Source organism: Acyrthosiphon pisum, chromosome A2 (genome assembly GCF_005508785.2).
Source record: "Acyrthosiphon pisum isolate AL4f chromosome A2, pea_aphid_22Mar2018_4r6ur, whole genome shotgun sequence".
NCBI lineage: Eukaryota > Metazoa > Arthropoda > Insecta > Hemiptera > Aphididae > Acyrthosiphon > Acyrthosiphon pisum.
In genome coordinates, this window is record NC_042495.1 from 56101251 (window position 1) to 56119075 (window position 17825).

General features: G+C 27.3%; 2 protein-coding genes across 3 annotated transcripts in view; both read left to right on the plus strand.

Annotated features, from left to right (window-relative positions):
• The window catches only part of LOC100165910 (ATP-binding cassette sub-family A member 5-like), a 22414-nt gene extending 12746 nt beyond the window's left edge, over positions 1–9668 (plus strand). The window contains exons 7-20 of one of the 2 annotated variants that reach the window (XM_016803605.2): positions 370–880; positions 1097–1353; positions 1503–1742; positions 1803–1942; positions 2261–2584; positions 3172–3404; positions 4308–4560; positions 4923–5073; positions 5456–6142; positions 6212–6433; positions 6535–6695; positions 6830–7129; positions 7202–7422; positions 9021–9668. In XM_016803605.2, coding sequence (XP_016659094.2) covers positions 370–880; positions 1097–1353; positions 1503–1742; positions 1803–1942; positions 2261–2584; positions 3172–3404; positions 4308–4560; positions 4923–5073; positions 5456–6142; positions 6212–6433; positions 6535–6695; positions 6830–7129; positions 7202–7422; positions 9021–9136 — 3816 coding nt within the window. In that variant the 3' untranslated portion in view covers positions 9137–9668. The remainder of the gene's footprint in view (positions 1–369; positions 881–1096; positions 1354–1502; positions 1743–1802; positions 1943–2260; positions 2585–3171; positions 3405–4307; positions 4561–4922; positions 5074–5455; positions 6143–6211; positions 6434–6534; positions 6696–6829; positions 7130–7201; positions 7423–9020) is intronic. The other variant, XM_029489169.1, reaches the window with a different exon arrangement.
• Positions 9669–11964: 2296 nt separating this feature from the next.
• On the plus strand, positions 11965–16593 carry LOC100163739 (rac GTPase-activating protein 1). Its single transcript, XM_001949257.5, has 11 exons — positions 11965–12362; positions 13448–13650; positions 13795–13921; positions 14673–14818; positions 15044–15185; positions 15251–15371; positions 15458–15578; positions 15639–15988; positions 16060–16186; positions 16312–16460; positions 16525–16593. Exons 1-11 carry the CDS (start codon positions 12275–12277, stop codon positions 16586–16588), a joined length of 1638 nt encoding a protein of 545 aa, XP_001949292.2. The 5' UTR covers positions 11965–12274; the 3' UTR covers positions 16589–16593.
• Positions 16594–17825: the final 1232 nt, after the last annotated feature.

Genomic DNA, 17825 nt, shown 5'->3' on the forward strand with positions numbered 1-17825 from the left:
TTTTGTGGGGTAACCCCATACCACTCCACTCCGCCCATCTAAACTTTAAATACTTATAACTCATAAACTACTCGTCCTAAATTCGATTTTTATGTATCAAAATACTTAGAAAAATATTCTGCTTTGGAAAATTAAATTACAACTATATGCTGCCATTTAAATAAGTAAAAAACTTTAAAAAAAATATAAGGATAAAAAATATTTAAAAATATGATTTTTTAATAAAAACATTGTTTTTTTAACAAATTGAAACTATGTAAAAAAAATACTTTCAAAAACATTAATACTCTTCGAGATAATGAGTGTTGAACGCTTAATGAATCACCCTGTAGACATCTACACCCATTTATAAGAAATTATTTTTTTTAGACAGCTGGAATACTGGGTAATTTTATACTGAATTTGATAAGCTTAATGTATTTTTTGCATACTTTTATCGACCCGTCGAGTAAAAAACTATTATGGCTAGTATCTTTATTAAGTCCATCTGGTTTTGCATTAGCTATTGATAAAGCTATGCAAATGGACTTGTCGGGCGAAGGCCTCCATTTTAGTAATATTTGGGAAGGTCCAGGAATGTCATTTGGCGAAAGTTTAGTAATCATGGCATTTGATACGCTTGTCTACGTGATCCTAGCGTATTATTTTGACATGATTTTTTCAAGTCAATATGAACGAAATCGACCTCCTTGGGTTTGTCTCAAGTCTTCATTTTGGTGTACGAAAGTTCCAGAATCAATAGAATTTGATGAGATCGATAGATTTTCCGTCTCAAATCCTGATTTAGAACCTGTACCAGATTGTATGAAAGAATTTAAGGCAATTCAAATAAAAAACCTCTGCAAATCTTTCAAAGGATCAACAAAAAATGTTATAAATGGTAAATTAATTACTTATATTATATATTTTATACATTTATATTTCATTAATTTTAATTCATAAGAAAGGATAATACAATTTTCCTCATTTAAGCATGTTTCACGGTGGTGGTAGCGAGTTAAAATTAAAACAATTGTTTACATCACGCATTGTACACTGTTTATATTAAATTATACTACTATAGTATATAGGTAGTTACTATTAATGTTAATTTCAGGTATAAATATGACAATATACGAAGGAGAAATAACTGCCATCTTAGGGCACAACGGTGCTGGGAAAACAACGTTATTTAATATACTAACAGGACTTACTGGACCAACATCAGGTACAATAAAAGTATTTGGTTATGATGTTAGAAATCCATCTGATGTGACTAAAATCAGAAGAATGATTGGGGTTTGTCCACAATATGATATATTGTTCGAGCGGCTTACTCCAAGAGAACATCTTAAATTTTTTGCTGCTCTTAGAGTAAGTAATTAACATAGAAGTTAAAATTCTATGACCATGTACAAATAGCAAATCACTATACATACACTATACAGAATATAGATAATAATTAATAACATTATTGCGTATGAAGGTATAATTACACTGACAAGTTTGTTAATTTTTTCAAGGGTCTAACTTCAGAAAAAATTGATGACGAAGTTCAAAGAATGCTTTTAGAACTTTATTTAACAGATAAAGCAGATAATATAGCAAAAACTTTAAGTGGAGGACAGAAACGAAAGTTATCGGTTGGTATTGCAGTAATTGGAAATCCAAAAATCATAATACTCGATGAACCTACTGCAGGTGTTGATCCACCAGCAAGAAGACATTTATGGTCACTTCTTCAAAAGAGAAGAAAAGGAAAGGTACTTTTATAACGAATAAATCTATATACAGACCTATATTCATATAACAAATTTATATAGGTAATACTGTTAACAACCCATTTTATGGACGAAGCTGACATCTTAGCTGATCGTATAGCTGTGATATCAAAAGGTTGTGTAAGATGTTGTGGTTCATCTATATTCCTTAAAAATAAATTTGGTATTGGATATCATTTAACGTAAGTATAAAAATTGAAATCATTATAGGTACCAATTTTATGAATTTTGTGTAAGTATACTAATTGAAATTTAATCTGCATAATTCCAAAAGGCAAAAGCTATCATCAAAATATAGTATTTTCCGTACAACTCTGAACATAGTTTACAGCTATACCTATTATTTATAGTGTTATTACAGTATAACCAAAAATTTAATTTATATACAATGTTAAAACAATTCGAGAATAATTATCAATTTATTTTCACAAATATATCTTACTTGTATTACTACATATTTTTGAAACTATTTTCATTAACGGCTAATCTGTTATTCATAGATTGATTCTTAATAACCAAGCAAAGGAAAATTCTATAGTAAAAATGATTAAAGAACACGTACCAAATGCAGAACGAGCAAGACGCCATGGATATGAATTATCTTTTGTACTACCATATGACAGTGTGAGTAAATTCCCGCCTCTGTTTAGACAAATTGAAACAGAAATTAAATCTGCAACTAACGACTTGGGTATTCAAAACTATGGTGTATCAATGACTACGTTAGAAGAAGTTTTTTTGTATCTTGAACAAGGCCAACATGATAATGCTGAGAAGTTAGCAATTGAACTATTAAAAGGACAGTCAGTAACAAATTGTAATAGGTGATTGATCATGATTCATATTAATAATTTTAATAGCCAATAGGTTATGAATTAATAATAACGATACTATTTTAATTTAAAAACCGGGCTGTAGGGGATTTTATATCATTAAAAAGTCCTATAATGAAGTATTAACGTTATAACTTATGTCTTGAAAAAAACTTGAATTATTCACTGTAAAAATATACCTACCTAAAATGCCCTTAAACCCTTAAAATATATAAACTAAATATAGTGGAACCTCAATAAGTCGAAAACCTTAATAAGTCGAAATAAATGCTGTTCTATTGCCTAATTTAACCAAACCCAATGTAACCTTAGTAAGTTCAAACCTTGTCAAACCAAAACAATTTCATTTCTCTTGAATTTCAACTTATCGAGGTTTCACTGTAGTAAAAAAAAAAAAAGTGCTTAGAATCTTTGATTAACCTGCTATTTTTGTTTGTAATTTGTATCATATAATAATTAATAAATTCTATTGAATCCGAAGTATGCTTATAAGTTAGTTTTATTATTTTCATATATAAATGTTGTAATTCGTAAAGTATTAGTCCATAATTTAAAAAAAAAAATTCTTTTAACTTCAGAGGATCAATAGATACAATACATAATGTCACCGTGAGATCAAGCATTGTATACAATCCAACTAATTGGAGTACAATAATTGCTCTTTTAAAAATGCGAAGCATGCGAGTATTACGAGATGTTCATAAGCTTTATGTTATGATATTATTACCTGTCGTATTCTTAGCTACTGGAATTATCTTGAACAAATTAAGTCATGAAATTCAACCAATACGAAGCATTACTTTAAATAATGGTATGTAAATACATTTTGGTTTAGTAATTTATTGCTATAATAAAATTAATATTTAGTCTTATAATAGTTAGACCGAATATTAAATAATCTAAAGTAATTAAATAAAAATGTAACAATTTAAAAAAATTAAGAAAAATGTTGTAGATGTTGATATTGTGTAGAGATTATATACATATACACGATAAAAATGACTGTGTGCGTGTAATCATGTAATACAATTGAACATGTGTAAGTGTGTAACGCAAGGTTAATAGTACCATTATTTACAAGTTATAACTTATAAGTTTATATTCAGAATACGTATTCGAATAGTTCTTAAAAAATATATTCAGAATACATATTCGAATACTTTGAAAAGTATTCGAATACTATTAGAATACATTTTTCATAACTAGTTTTTGTCAGTTTTTGAATGGTTGCGGTAATTAACATTTATTAATTAATAGTTAAAAATACATCGTAATCATAAGTTATTTATACATTTTGACCACATATTATGATACGGGATATAACACATTAGTGTTTATAAAAATAATCATATCATGGGCCAATATTATATTTCGTTCAAAGAATAAAATTAATGATCATGATTTATAATAATAGGTATTATCACAAATTTAAAACTATTTTTCTGGATCGGAAAAAAGTATTTTTTTAATGAATAAAAAATACAAATAAAAGTATTCAGAATACGTATTTGAATACTTCTTAAAAAAAGTATTTAAAATAGTATTCGAATACAAAAAAGATATTCAAATACTTTTATTTGAATACATTTATTCGAATACTTTACAAGACTGATTATATTATATAATAAGTTGTATTTTTATTGTATATTCAATTTAAATTTAATTGGTAGGTATATTTATTTAATTTAATATTACGTTTTAAAATAACTTCTAGATGTCTATAAAGAAGAAAGTCGACTAGTCGTAACTTCTGAAGAATTATCAAATTATTCAACAATGGATTCAGATATTTACAATGGCACATTTTCTGGATTATTAAATTTGCCTTCTCATCTAGGAGTCCTGCGAGAGCGGCACACACATAATACGACTTATTCATCAATATTAGCACTTACAATATATTATAATGACTCATTTATACATTCGTTGCCGATAATATTGAATTCTATCACTAGCACCTTACTTGGGTAAACTTGATAAAAAAAAATTAAAAAATCTTCTAAAATATTGGTGCATAGTTTTATGTTAAGGTCATACAAAGTACTATAATAGTATAAATTATAGTGTAATGTGTATATATAATACTTTTATATATAGTTTGAGTAATTTATTTCATTCAATATTATAATATTAATTTAATTTTGTATTCAAAACAATGGGATGCTGACATGCTATCTCTCCTACCTTAGATAAAAAGTGCTCTAAAATATGTAATATTGATTATAATTTATATTCACTCGTATGACTTATATACACGGCCAATACTAAATAATGTTTATTAACCGAGTGCAAAATGTCTCATTTTTTAATATTTAAATTAATTTTTTAGAGATCAAATTGATATCAAAACAGAACCGTTTAAAATGGAATACAAGCAAAACGAGTACAGCTTTAGTCGTTGTTCATCTGCATTCTTCTTAGGCATAGTATTTGTTTTAGTTCCAGTGAGTTTATCTGCTGATCTTGTTTACGATAGAGAGGTAATTATCAAATAAATTAATTCATAAATAATATTATATTTTATTCGTACTCAATGGATTAATTTTAAATTGTCTTGAAACAAATTTTGTATATGATCAAATTTAGTTATAGGTACCTACTATGTTTCATATTATGTATTTAATTTAATTTAATTTTCAGTGTTTTTACAATTTACAGTAATATTTTACTTAATGGTTCGTGTAATTTTTGAAATATACATGAAGGTATATTAAGTTAAAAACTATACATTTTCAAAATATAACAGAAAAGATGTTTCAGAGTACCAATAAGATTTAATATTTTGTTTTTCACTTTAATTTTGAATACCTAATATATCAATGTATGGAGTTTTGAGATTTTATTATTTTTTATATTTTATAGATTAAAGCCAAAAACCAGCTTCGTATCAACGGTGTAACTTTTATGCAATATTTCAGTTCTTATTTTATTCTTTTAATTTCAATGTTACTCGGCATATTCTTTATACTTATAACTCTTATCGCTTTATTCCACGTTGAAGGTTTAGATACTCCTTTTGCAATAACAACTATGATAATATTACTTATAGCATATTGCCCCACGGCAATATTAGCTACTGCGTGTGTATCATATTTTTTTGAAAAAACTGATTCAGTACAGTCTATACTACCAAATGTGACGTCACTTATTGGTGGTGTACCGTTTATAATAGTAGCTTCACTAGATATGCTGGATATTGTTAGTGATTTAAGATTTGCACTTCACGTTCTATTTTCTTCAACAAATTTCGTCTACGTGCCTTTTGCCATAATTTACTTCATAAATAGTGTGTATCGAGAAAACGATGATCATGCCCCTTTTATAAAATATGTTAATAAAGAAATAGTTGCAATTTTAATGGGTTGCATTGGCCAGATTCCAGCATTATGGGTTGTTTTGAAGATATTAGATTCTAAATCAAAAAATAAAAGAACCTCAACAATTACTATTGATACCCTAGATGAGGGTGACGATGATGTAAAAGCTGAACGGAGAAAAGTAAATAATATTGTCAACGATCAAGTGGATTGGCCAGTAATTGTTGTTCAGGTATTTAGTGCGTAAAAAATCATAAATATTATTTCAAACTTTATTTTTGGGTATTTTAATTTAATATAGAATTTAAAAAAAGAGTTTACAACTCAAAATATGAACTCAAGTATAAATTGTCTAATAAAAAAAAAAGGAACAAAGACAAATAATAAGAAAAAACTTGCAATCCGAAATCTATCATTAGCTGTAAATTCAGGAGAAGTTCTTGGATTGCTAGGTCATAATGGTGCTGGAAAAACTACAACTATGCGTATTATCACCATGGAAGAAAAGGAATCAACGGGAAAAGTTTGTAAAACATTTAACACTCTCAAAGCCTATTTGATTTTAATTTATATGATACATTTTTAGAAATTTTAATATATTTGTTTAATTGTCTTATATTTAAGATATTTATTAAAGGACACGATATTCAAGAATCTGTGGATATTGCATATAGAATGATTGGATATTGTCCTCAACATGATGCCTTATGGAGTTCATTAACTATCAGAGAACATTTACAGGTATATGGTGCTATTCGAGGAATCTCAAAAGATCAAATTAAAAAGTAAATTATTATTAAAATCTTGATAAAAATAAAAATGTATTAAGATAAATATTTAGGTGCAACTTTAAAACTGTTATTTCAAAAATGTATGTATTTTTAACATTTTAATAGCATGTTTCATTTTTTTTTTTTAGTATTGTTGAGAAATATATTGAAGGCCTTCAAATAACTGAACATGCAGATAAACAGGTGAGTTGTTGTTCAGGTGGCACAAAACGAAAATTAAGTTTTGCTTTAGCAATGATTGGAAATCCTAAGCTGGTATTGTTAGACGAGCCTAGCACTGGTATGGATCCAAGGTCAAAGAGATATTTATGGGATGCTATAATTAGCAGTTTCCAGGGATCTAAAGGTGCAATATTAACCACACATTCTATGGAAGAGGCAGACGCGTTGTGTTCTAGAGTTGGAATAATGGTTAACGGTCAACTCAGGTAATTATTATTTTTATATAGATAAACTATAAACTTTTTACATTTGATAACTTTTTTTAAAACATTTTATAGATGTTTGGGTTCTACTCAGTATTTAAAAAACCTTTATGGCGCCGGATATACATTGGAAATAAAATTAAAGCCACATGGAGACATGGATGATGTTAAAAGTTTCGTCATAACATCATTTCCAAATGCGATTCCTGAAGAAGAATTTGCTGATCGATTAGTTTTTGGAGTTCCTCAATCTACAGTTGAATCATTAGCACATTGTTTTTTGAATCTTGAAAATGGTACCTATTTAATATTTTATAAGTTGTCGTTTTAATAAGATTTCATAAATCACTGTACTCGGCACTCAAAAAATAAAAGTACTCGTCAGTCATCCATACTAAAATTCTGCTGAATAAAATATTTAAATTTTATTGTAAGTTCAATGCCGTCCCCCTGAATTTTTTTGATGAGCAATAATGTCATAAAGTTGCTTGTGATAAGTATTCTAGTTACATAAAAACCAGAGAAAAAAATAATGTACCCCTCCGCCGAAAAAATATAAAAACCAATTTCTGGTTACGGCACTGTGTAGGTTCTATATTATTTTTATACTTATGGAATACCGAATAACCATAGTAAAAGGCGGTCACCCTATCAGTCCGTGGTTTAAAATTAACCGCTCAGCAGTAAAGTAGGTACCTAGGTAGTCACTGTAATGAATGGGTTAAATTTAATTCATTGATAAATCCGGCGATTGTAAGCTGCGCCCAAGGTACAGGTAAACACGAAATAATACATGTAAGCTGCGCCCGAGTTCTTATCAAGTGTAAAAATGTGATATATAAACTGCGCCCGAGTTTTTATCAAATGTAAAAAGGTGACATATTATGTGAACTGCGCCCGGCTAAACTTTTAAAATTGAACAACTGTATTTTTGCAAAATTAAACAAAATTACAGAATTACTAATCTAAAATTATTACAATCTTTTATTTATATTTAATTCGTTAAATTAAAAATTAAAAAAAAATATATAATCTCAAAAAGTACAATATTAGGACAAAAAAAAACATATTGTTGATACATATTTATCAATTGGATATGACCACTATTATATTTATTAATTAAATGTTGTAACGTTTTGCGTTTATTTTTTGTTTTAGAATTTTGGTATTTAAGGGGTTCATTTATACTATTTAGTTTGATATGTGTTTTTATTTGAACTTCATTTAATTTTTCTAAGAACATGAAAATATTTGGATGAGTAGTATAAAAGCTAGAATTGAAATGAGAATGATATGACTCGAATGCAAATTGCAATAGTGGCTAAAGTTGGTTCTGCTGATGCTTGAGCCCATATTTCAGGTGAATACTGAGCTTCTTCGCGTATATATACATCTACCAAATAAATTCGGGCGCAGTTTACATTATAACTTTTTAACATAGATATCAATTTGGGCGCAATTTACATTATACCTTTTTAACATAGATAAAAATTCGGGCGCAGTTTACGTATGCCCGATAAATCAAAAAAACAAAAATACAAAATACAAAAAACGATTCTGAGCGAAGACGTTCTGTGATCGTATATATTACTAAGTAGTAAGTAGTAAATTCCTAGAACCTAATAACTAATAAATTGCTATTATAGTAATTTATTTTACTAATAGTAATTCCTACCGTTTAATTAATTATTTCTTAACAATACTATTTAACACCTCTGTTGTATTTTTGCATATAATTCATTAATTACCGATCACGGACTCATCAAAAACTCACGAAATAAAATCTATTAATTAGTTGAAATTTGTTTAGTCGTGTACCTTACCAGTTACTTATCTCCTTTCGTATGTCCGCCATTACTTATTAGGGTTGTTAACATTAATTTTGATTTTACAGCAAAAACTATGTACGACATTCAGGAGTACAGCTTCAGCCAAACAACTTTAGAGCAAGTATATTTGAAATTCGCACATTATGAAGATAGAGAAGTATCTGAAAACATTACAGTGTGAATTAAATCATTCAACTGCACTTTTATCAATACACGTATTATTACCTCCTTAAATTTAAGTCTTACGATTTAGTTCGAAAAGTTTTTGTGTGATTTAATATTATATTAACAAAAAAAATAAAAATAGGTATGAATGCTGAAGTATTTATGAATTCTAAATACTTCAGCTTAAGTGATTTTAATCACGCATTTCGAATTAAAATTATTATTACTAATGTGAATAGGTAGATACTAGCTGATCTAATATCTGTTATAACTGTATTAATATAATATATTTACAAGCCCGGATTAAGGGGGTCCAGAGGGGGCCATGGCCCCCGGGCCTCAATAGTTTGAATTTCTTTAGGGGCCTCAGATTTTTCTATTCATTTTTTCGTTATAGGCTATAACACTGCATAATCACCTTAAAAAATCGATGGTTATTTAGCGAAGAAAAAAGCTCATATATTATAATTTATAAATAAAATGATACATTATTTATTGCAAAGTACCTAATATCTATATATATTTATTATAACAGGTACCTAATATTAAATAATATATACATTATAAACATAATGCACATAATAAACTATTATTTTTTTTTTTCGTACAGGGGCCTCTTTTAAAACGTTGGCCCCTGGGCCTCAAAATGTCTTAATCCGAGCTTGTATATTTAATATTTATACCTAATAAAACTATATTGGTAAAATAAAAATAAATACGTAATATATGAATAAATAAAAATATATTGTTTTTAGTATTTACTATTTACAATGATTTGTGTTTTTTTTTCTCAAATATATAATAGGTACATCGTACATAAGTTATATATTTATATGGCGTTTGGTCTTTGCTCATAGAGCTAATAGAAGTGTTATTTTCTCTATAGTATTTCATAAATGCATAATATTTAGTTAATTAAATATTTTACTATTGTCTATAATCTTTATTAATCAGGTGTGGATCCAGAACTAAAATTAAAGGGGGGAGAGGGTCATATATTTAAAAATGAAAATAATATAATATACAATTAAAAATTAATGAAAGTAATTAATTATTAAATATGCACTTAACACTGAGCTATGAGTATTTTATTAAAATTGTAAATTGTTGGTGCATTTTAAAGTACTCATAACTCGCTTAAAAATTAAAATATAACGAAATGCTCATGAGGTTGTCTAGATAATAATCTTACCTTTAGATTTTATAAGAGGTCAATTTACTCTAATTTTTAAGCTAACGGAGCTACACGTGTTCTGCTTTGCGTACGTATAATTTGCTATGTTATGTACTTGTAAGACGGGGACAACACAGCGGGTACACGTACTTTTAACAACTTATGAAGAACATTATATTACATATTTGACTTTTTGACTGAGCATACTATTTTTCTAACCACATTTATGAAAAAAAAAATCTAGGCTCCGTATTCTCGGGAGTTGTTACAGTACGTTTGGGACCATTTGGTTTTTTTTTTTATTAAATGTCCCCGTTCGAAAACTATCTACCCACCTCATAATTGTTTTCCCATTGAGACTATTTGAGAGCAGTACCGTAGCACCCGACGCTGAAGTGAAGTCTGAATGCACGTTGCACCTTAACTACCGATTCATTGTTTTTCACAAACACGTCGTACGCAAACACACGGTGAACTACACTCCACTGCGCCATAGTTTATCTATTTTTGTCCCTATTCCCGTGGGCCGTGGCCCACCCTGTATATTATACGTGTGTATAAAATGCTAATATAATCATATATAGTGAAAAACTCGAATATCTACGTTTTTAAATTAACAAAATAACAATTGTTTATTTTTCGAAAACTGGTCTTGCCTAAAAATACCGGTTTTTCCATAAATTATTTTTGTTTTTCCTGATAGGTATTCAGAAAAGTTCTGTATGTTTTTACTTTTGACCCTCTATTCCCTAAGTTGGAACTTTTTTTTTGTGGCATTGACGGAATCGCTCAAGCATTACATCGACAATCGACAGCGCCTCCATCGTTTGTTCATTTTACATTTCACTTAAATAAATAATAGCCATACAAAATAAATGAAAAACTTAAATAACAACAACAACAATAACATTAACACATACTCCCTAAGTACAAACTAGATCCACTTGGCTATCAGAATATATATTGTTGAAGTTGAAGCTTAGATTACATCTAGACAACCCAGGACGGACAGTATGGCAGTCGGCAATACTCATTTTTAATAACTAATAAGTAGATATAGAAATATATTAAAATAATCACTACAAAAAAAAAAACCTAACCTATTCATTAATCCATATTATTATAGTTTTATCACCAACCTCTCTATAAATATATTTTTATTTTAATGATTTAATTGCTTATGAATTTTATGTGAAAAAAAAAAACAAACTATTAAAATAATGTAATATTTTTGAATGAATAATAATTTATATAGGTATTTCAAGTCTTAATAATATTGTTATTATCATAGTCTACGATTTTATTCTACGAATATTATACTTATTCGGATATAATAAATATTAGAAAGTTCGTGACCCGAAATTATTATCAATGATACAAACGAACGCCATTAAATTCAAACTTTAAAATAACCGTCGTAGACACTCGTACGAAGCCACGTAGGTATAATTGTATAAATAGGTAATAAATAATATAACAATATGTTGTAAGGTCCAATAAGCCATAATGTCTATGGGTCCAAGTGTCCAACATTATGAGCTTACGACAAATGAAATACAAAAACCACTAAAATTAAACTTATCCATTTATAGGTCTATGGGTACTGTAAAACGACCGCTAGTCTGCGTGACAGTCGCTGCTCGAAGCTCGTTAGCCGTTTACGGTTTACCATAATAATAAGAAACAACTAATGAGTGCCTAATCTTAATGACTTATTGGTTAATAGTTATTACTATTATAATATTGTTTAATATTTATCAATTATCGAATAGACGTAGGTAAGTGAATTGTGAATATTTTAAAGTTTATCGGTAGTAACTACTAGTTCTATCAACTATATAAACTGCAGTGGATTGTTCCGACCACTGAATTAAATTTAGTTCAGTCTTCAGTGGTTCCGACTCTTCTGAGTTGGATTTCGATTTTCGATAGATCATTCTCAATCGACGATCACAGTATTTTTATACATTATTGTACAGTATGGAGGAACATTGCAAATCCCTAGCTTTGCAATACGATTTGTTCGTCAACAGCACACTTAAGTATTTGGACACGGCGACCGAGAGAGGTGAGTTGTAATGTTGTATTGAGATAATTACTAATTACCATCTAGTTAGAAATTTGAAATACAAATTTGAAGCACATTTTCAATTCTTTGTGACGACAAACAGAAAGCAATCGCAATCTCATTACGCAACGTGTGCCTTTTATATTATATTTCTATATTTAACTAAAAATGCGTTGGTAAAATGCGTAAAATTTTAGGTACCTAGGTACATAGGAAAAGTTATAAATATTTTAAACTAGTATCCCATAACTTTCTTTACCCAAGTTATAACCTATTGGCTTTAATTATTAGAGTAAAACAATTACCTATGGGTGTTCCAAAAAATGTCAACACTGTATCAGTGTTAAATTTAATAGAATTTAATTTACTCTGCATCTTGTGATTTGTGACTAAAATGTTAAAATATCATAATATATCATTTTCGGGAATCTTGTCTTAAAATCTTTTTTGAATATTTTATTGTACCTAATTCAGAAAGTACGGAATTATATAATTGTATAGAATTTTGATATTTGTGTGCGTTTAAAATTCTAAAACAGTGCACTCATAATCACTAACTATTCTTCATATTGTAAGCAAACTAAATTGCAGCTATACTTTAGCTAATGGACCATAATGGACATATAAAATCATTATAGACAACTAGAGGATAAAATTATCTCATAAAAGTGTCATGCAGAATCTGTCTTATTTATAATACTTAAGGTGGTACCTACTTCAAACTTTTTGAATTTCTTTTTAAGATGTCACTTTTATCAACTTTACAAGTGTAAATGCTAACCTTCAGCTAATGAGTTTAAAATCATTAACTAATAAAAGTATATTGATTAAATTCCTATATCTATTATTTAGGAAATATCTTAAATTCAGAAAAAGATATTTTACTTTGATCATTAAAAATAAATAAGATAAATATCTGGATAAATATTCACATTCATTATTTATGTTAATTTTATATTAATTTATTTATTTTTGTAATTTACGGCCAACAGGCAATTTTACAAGGTGAATATGGAGTTACAAGCTAAATTTGAGTACCTACAACAGTTATAATATTTGAAATTATAAATGAATTATTTTTATAGATTACATGCTAAAATTGAAAGCCATCGATCAATTAACATATCGAATCAATCAAAGTGAATCTGATAAAGATATTATCAAGAGAAACCTAGAAGAAGTTCAGGATGAATGTTCTAAATTGACTTATAAACTTAAAACTTCTGCTCGTTTATTAGATGAAGTTCAAGTAGAAAGAGAAAAACTTGTATTTGAAAAAGAAACTATGGTAAATAATACATAAGCTATTTATAAAGTTTTTATTTTATTTGTCAGTCTATTGTTTTTTTATATAGCCAGCACAGGAAAGTAGAGAGGTAGATTTTGTAAATAATTTTAAATTTTACTGTTTTGTTGTACTTATTTGTTTTAGAAATCTCAATTAGAACAATTTTACAGTATTTTTAAGAAACAAGATATTGTAGAAAAATCACATAACTCATTCATAAATCATTCTGATTGTGTACAATTGAATGAAAAAAAGACTTTTAATAACACTGGTAAATTAGTATTTATTTTGTAGTTAATTTTTAAAAACAAGGAATTATGGTAGTATTTGAAATTAAAAATAATCCATGAATTTATAAACTTTTATTGTAAGCGGACAATTTTTAAAATTATTGAATTAAATTGATTGTTAATAGCATGCTACACCTGAATGTGTTTTTGCTGTCTTGCAAACACATATTATAGCACATTGTACGTTCTGAATAATCCATCTACCTCTTGTTACTTTTAATATTAGAGTGAATTGACTTATTCACAAATTTGGAAATTTAGAATTTTTAAATGATCATAACTCACTTTAAAATTAAAATATAATAAAAAAAAACTAGATTCACTATACTCCGCGCGGAATAAGAACGTACCTCGTCGCGCAGGCGGCGACCGGTTCCCCCTGCAACCTTGTCATAGTTATAAACAATATAGTTATAGTCATAAGCCCGACTTGCGCGCGGCAAACCTGTTTTGGTCCGCCGCCCGGGTACGTTCTTATTCCGCGCGGAGTATAGATAATATTCTTTTGCATTTTATAATTCACCCTAATATTAAACATAACAGAGTTAAATAGATTATTTAGAACATACAATTTGATATGTTTTGCATTTGTAAGGTGTACACATACGGGTGTAGTGTCTTCTTAACATAAAATGTATGACTATGACTGATAAAAATATCATAGCATACGGTTGATTTGGTAATTTAATTTATATTTAATTAATTACAACATAACATATTTATATTTTGTAGGTGCTTTGTTATCAGATATTAGTTATAGTAATTCTGAAGATAGTTCATATGATCATTTATTGAAAAATCCAAAACAAAATTCAGCACTGATAGAAAAGCATTCTACTGGCAACATTTTCAATAACCTGAATACAAAAAAATGTGCGGTAAATAAAAAATTTCTAAGTATCTATATAAGTGTATTTTTTAATGGGTCTTCTTCTTAACACTAAAAACCTAGTTGCAACTTAATTTTATTTGCATAATATTGACTATTTTTATTTAGTTGGCAAGTGACAACATATATAGTTTCAACTATTACGTGTTTATTATCATTTTTCTTTTCTTCTATTAAAAAAATGAATACATTTTATATTATTTAATTATTTTAGATCAAAAACGTGAATACTACCAACAACAAAATTATTGCTACAACTATTGTAACGATGAACTTGGGTAGTGTAAATGCTAAATCTGTTATAAAAACATATCCAACACAGACTCCAAAAGTTGCATTAACATCGTCATCGAGTGGTGAACATTCAATTTATTTTTAAATAGTGTATAATAAAGGTAAATAACTGCCTATTAATGTTTAGATTCTACAGAGCCATTGTCCACCAGCGATTCTGAAACAGAAAATAATATAACTGAAAAAAAACATAATTTTATTCAAAAAATTATTGTCATTCCAGAAATGTGTGGTCACTGTCATAAAAAGTTTGTTTAAAATATCTACTGCTTTCATAATTAATTAGTAATCAATTAATTTTTATTCAATACTACAACTAAAAAATTGTTTTCAGAATAAAGTTTAACAATTACATGGTTAAATGTTTGGACTGTAAAATTATTACTCATCTGGAATGTAAAGATTTTATACCTACTATATGTACAATTGATCATCTAAAAATCAATGCTTTAAATGTCAGTAATTTATTATTCTTATATTTTTTCTTTATTATAATTAATTATTTTTACCGCCAGTGTGGTGTCCCACCTTTCATCATTCACTGCATTGGCGAAATCGAAAAAAGAGGATTGGATACAGTTGGGTTATACAGAGTGTCTGGTTCTGATAAAGAAGTGAAAAATTTAAGAGACAAATTTCGAAAAGGTTTACCGAATTTAAACAATATAGACATCCACGTATTATGCAGTTATTTAAAAGGCTTAATTCGTATGCAAGAAAATCTTATATCTCCAAGTGATTTATCAAAGTTGACTGATGCATTAAAAAATAAAAATGATGTTTCAAAGTCACTTTGTCAAGTTGTATCTGAATTGCCTAATACCAATCGTAACATACTTGCATTCCTCATTCTTCATTTGCAAAAGTATATTCTTATAATTAATTTTAAAATAAATGGTAATTTTTCAAAAAATGATCTAATTTCACCTTTTTTAGGGTTGCTATGTCATCAAAATGCAATATGGATTATAAATGTCTAGCAATTATTTTTGGACCTATAATTATTGGTGTTCCAAGTACTTCCTTAGATGAATTACATATTAAATCTGAAATTGTTTTTGAAGTAAGTGACCAAGTTTTTCACTAATGTTTTTTAATTTTTAATATTGACAATACACTGAAACAAATTAACAAATAATTGTAAGTAAATCAAATATTACATAAAATTATGAATATTATTTCATTTAGGTTGTAAGAGAACTGCTAATGCTGCCTAATGATTTTTGGCTTAGTTCTTTGAAAACTAAAAGTATTGCTTCTGATGAACCATTATATAGTACTCCAATCAAAAATCAACCGCAATCTCCAGGATTATCTAATCGTTTCTTTTCTTCTGGGTAAGACAGTGAAAAAGTTATTATTAATCTTATTGTTTTATTATTTCATTTTATTTTTGGACAGACTAAAAAGACGAATATTAGACTCTCCAAAAAAAAAAAAAATTGCAAAACAAGTTGAATTTTAAATCAAGCATTGAATTAAGAAAATAGTTCAAATATATTAATGTTTAAGTATAAGAGATTTTAATTAATCAAAAATATTTTTAAAAACTGGACTTACACCCTAAACAGTTTACTTTTTTAATTTTAATTTTAATTTTACAAATTTTTATTTGTATTCCTTTACCTGAGTGCCTAATGATTTTTTTCTTAAATTAATATTAAATTAAATACTATCTAGTTTCTGTGCAAGCATTTTTTAATTATTTTTGTTTTAACAATTATATATGATACCAGGGTTATGCCATCAATTTCTTAAACTGTTAAATATAAATAACTGTTATAATTGTTTTTACATTGGTGTTTTTTATTTTTTTTTATTGTTATCTTATATGAATATTTGTGTTGGTTAGAAATAGATTTTTTAATAGTTTTTTTCAAATGGTGTATGGTCGTAAACTAGTATGTGTTTTTTTTTAAAATTTTTTTTTTTGTGTCTACACATTATAAGTAGTCGAAATAATGCTTCGATTTTCAACTTCAGTATCTGTTTCGATGGGAAAGTGAATATTGTTGGTGCATTAGGGTGCAATTCCCAGTAATTTTCAAAAGCGTAGTGAAAAACAATAGAAATATTAAGGAAAAACGAAAATTTGTACGTAGAATCAATTTTTCACAAAATTTTAAAATGTAATACATGATTTCTTATAAGATTATCTCCCTTTATCAAAAAAAAAAAAAAATGTTCATAAAAGAAAGTCAAATTAAATTTTTATAAGCGTTTGAAATTCAAATTATTACAACATTGGATATTCAATAGATTCACTTCTCATGTAGCAATTTTCTTATTTTGTTGTAATTCAAAAACGAATAACTGTAAATACATGAAAATTTCACTGAATGTTTATTTTATCAATTCTTATACTTGACAAAATTTTCAAAATATTTCGAGTTGTTTACAGACAATTTCATATTTCAATTTTTTTATTTTTTTTCTATGAATATCAATTAAATTTTATCTGTTAGGCCAAAAAGTGTAAAAATTTAATACAGGGCTCCTGATATTTTGTTACAATAGCAGTTGAAAAATATTAAAAATACATTGGCACAATTTTTTTTTATAAGCATTTAAAGATCAAATTTTGACAAAATTTAAAATTGAATAATTATTTTGTAGTTAAAAATTTATAAAATGTTCAACTTTTATATCTAAGGATTGAAAATTTAAAACAAAATTCCACGTAACTAGTTTATTCTGTTACC

Coding starts and splice junctions, on each gene's coding strand:
- LOC100163739 (XM_001949257.5), top strand. CDS start 12,275: ATGGAGGAACATTGCAAATCCCTAGCTTTGCAATACGATTTGTTCGTC. Junction 15,372..15,457: donor TGTGGTCACTGTCATAAAAA/GTTTGTTTAAAA, acceptor AATTGTTTTCAG/AATAAAGTTTAACAATTACA. Junction 16,461..16,524: donor AATCGTTTCTTTTCTTCTGG/GTAAGACAGTGA, acceptor ATTTTTGGACAG/ACTAAAAAGACGAATATTAG.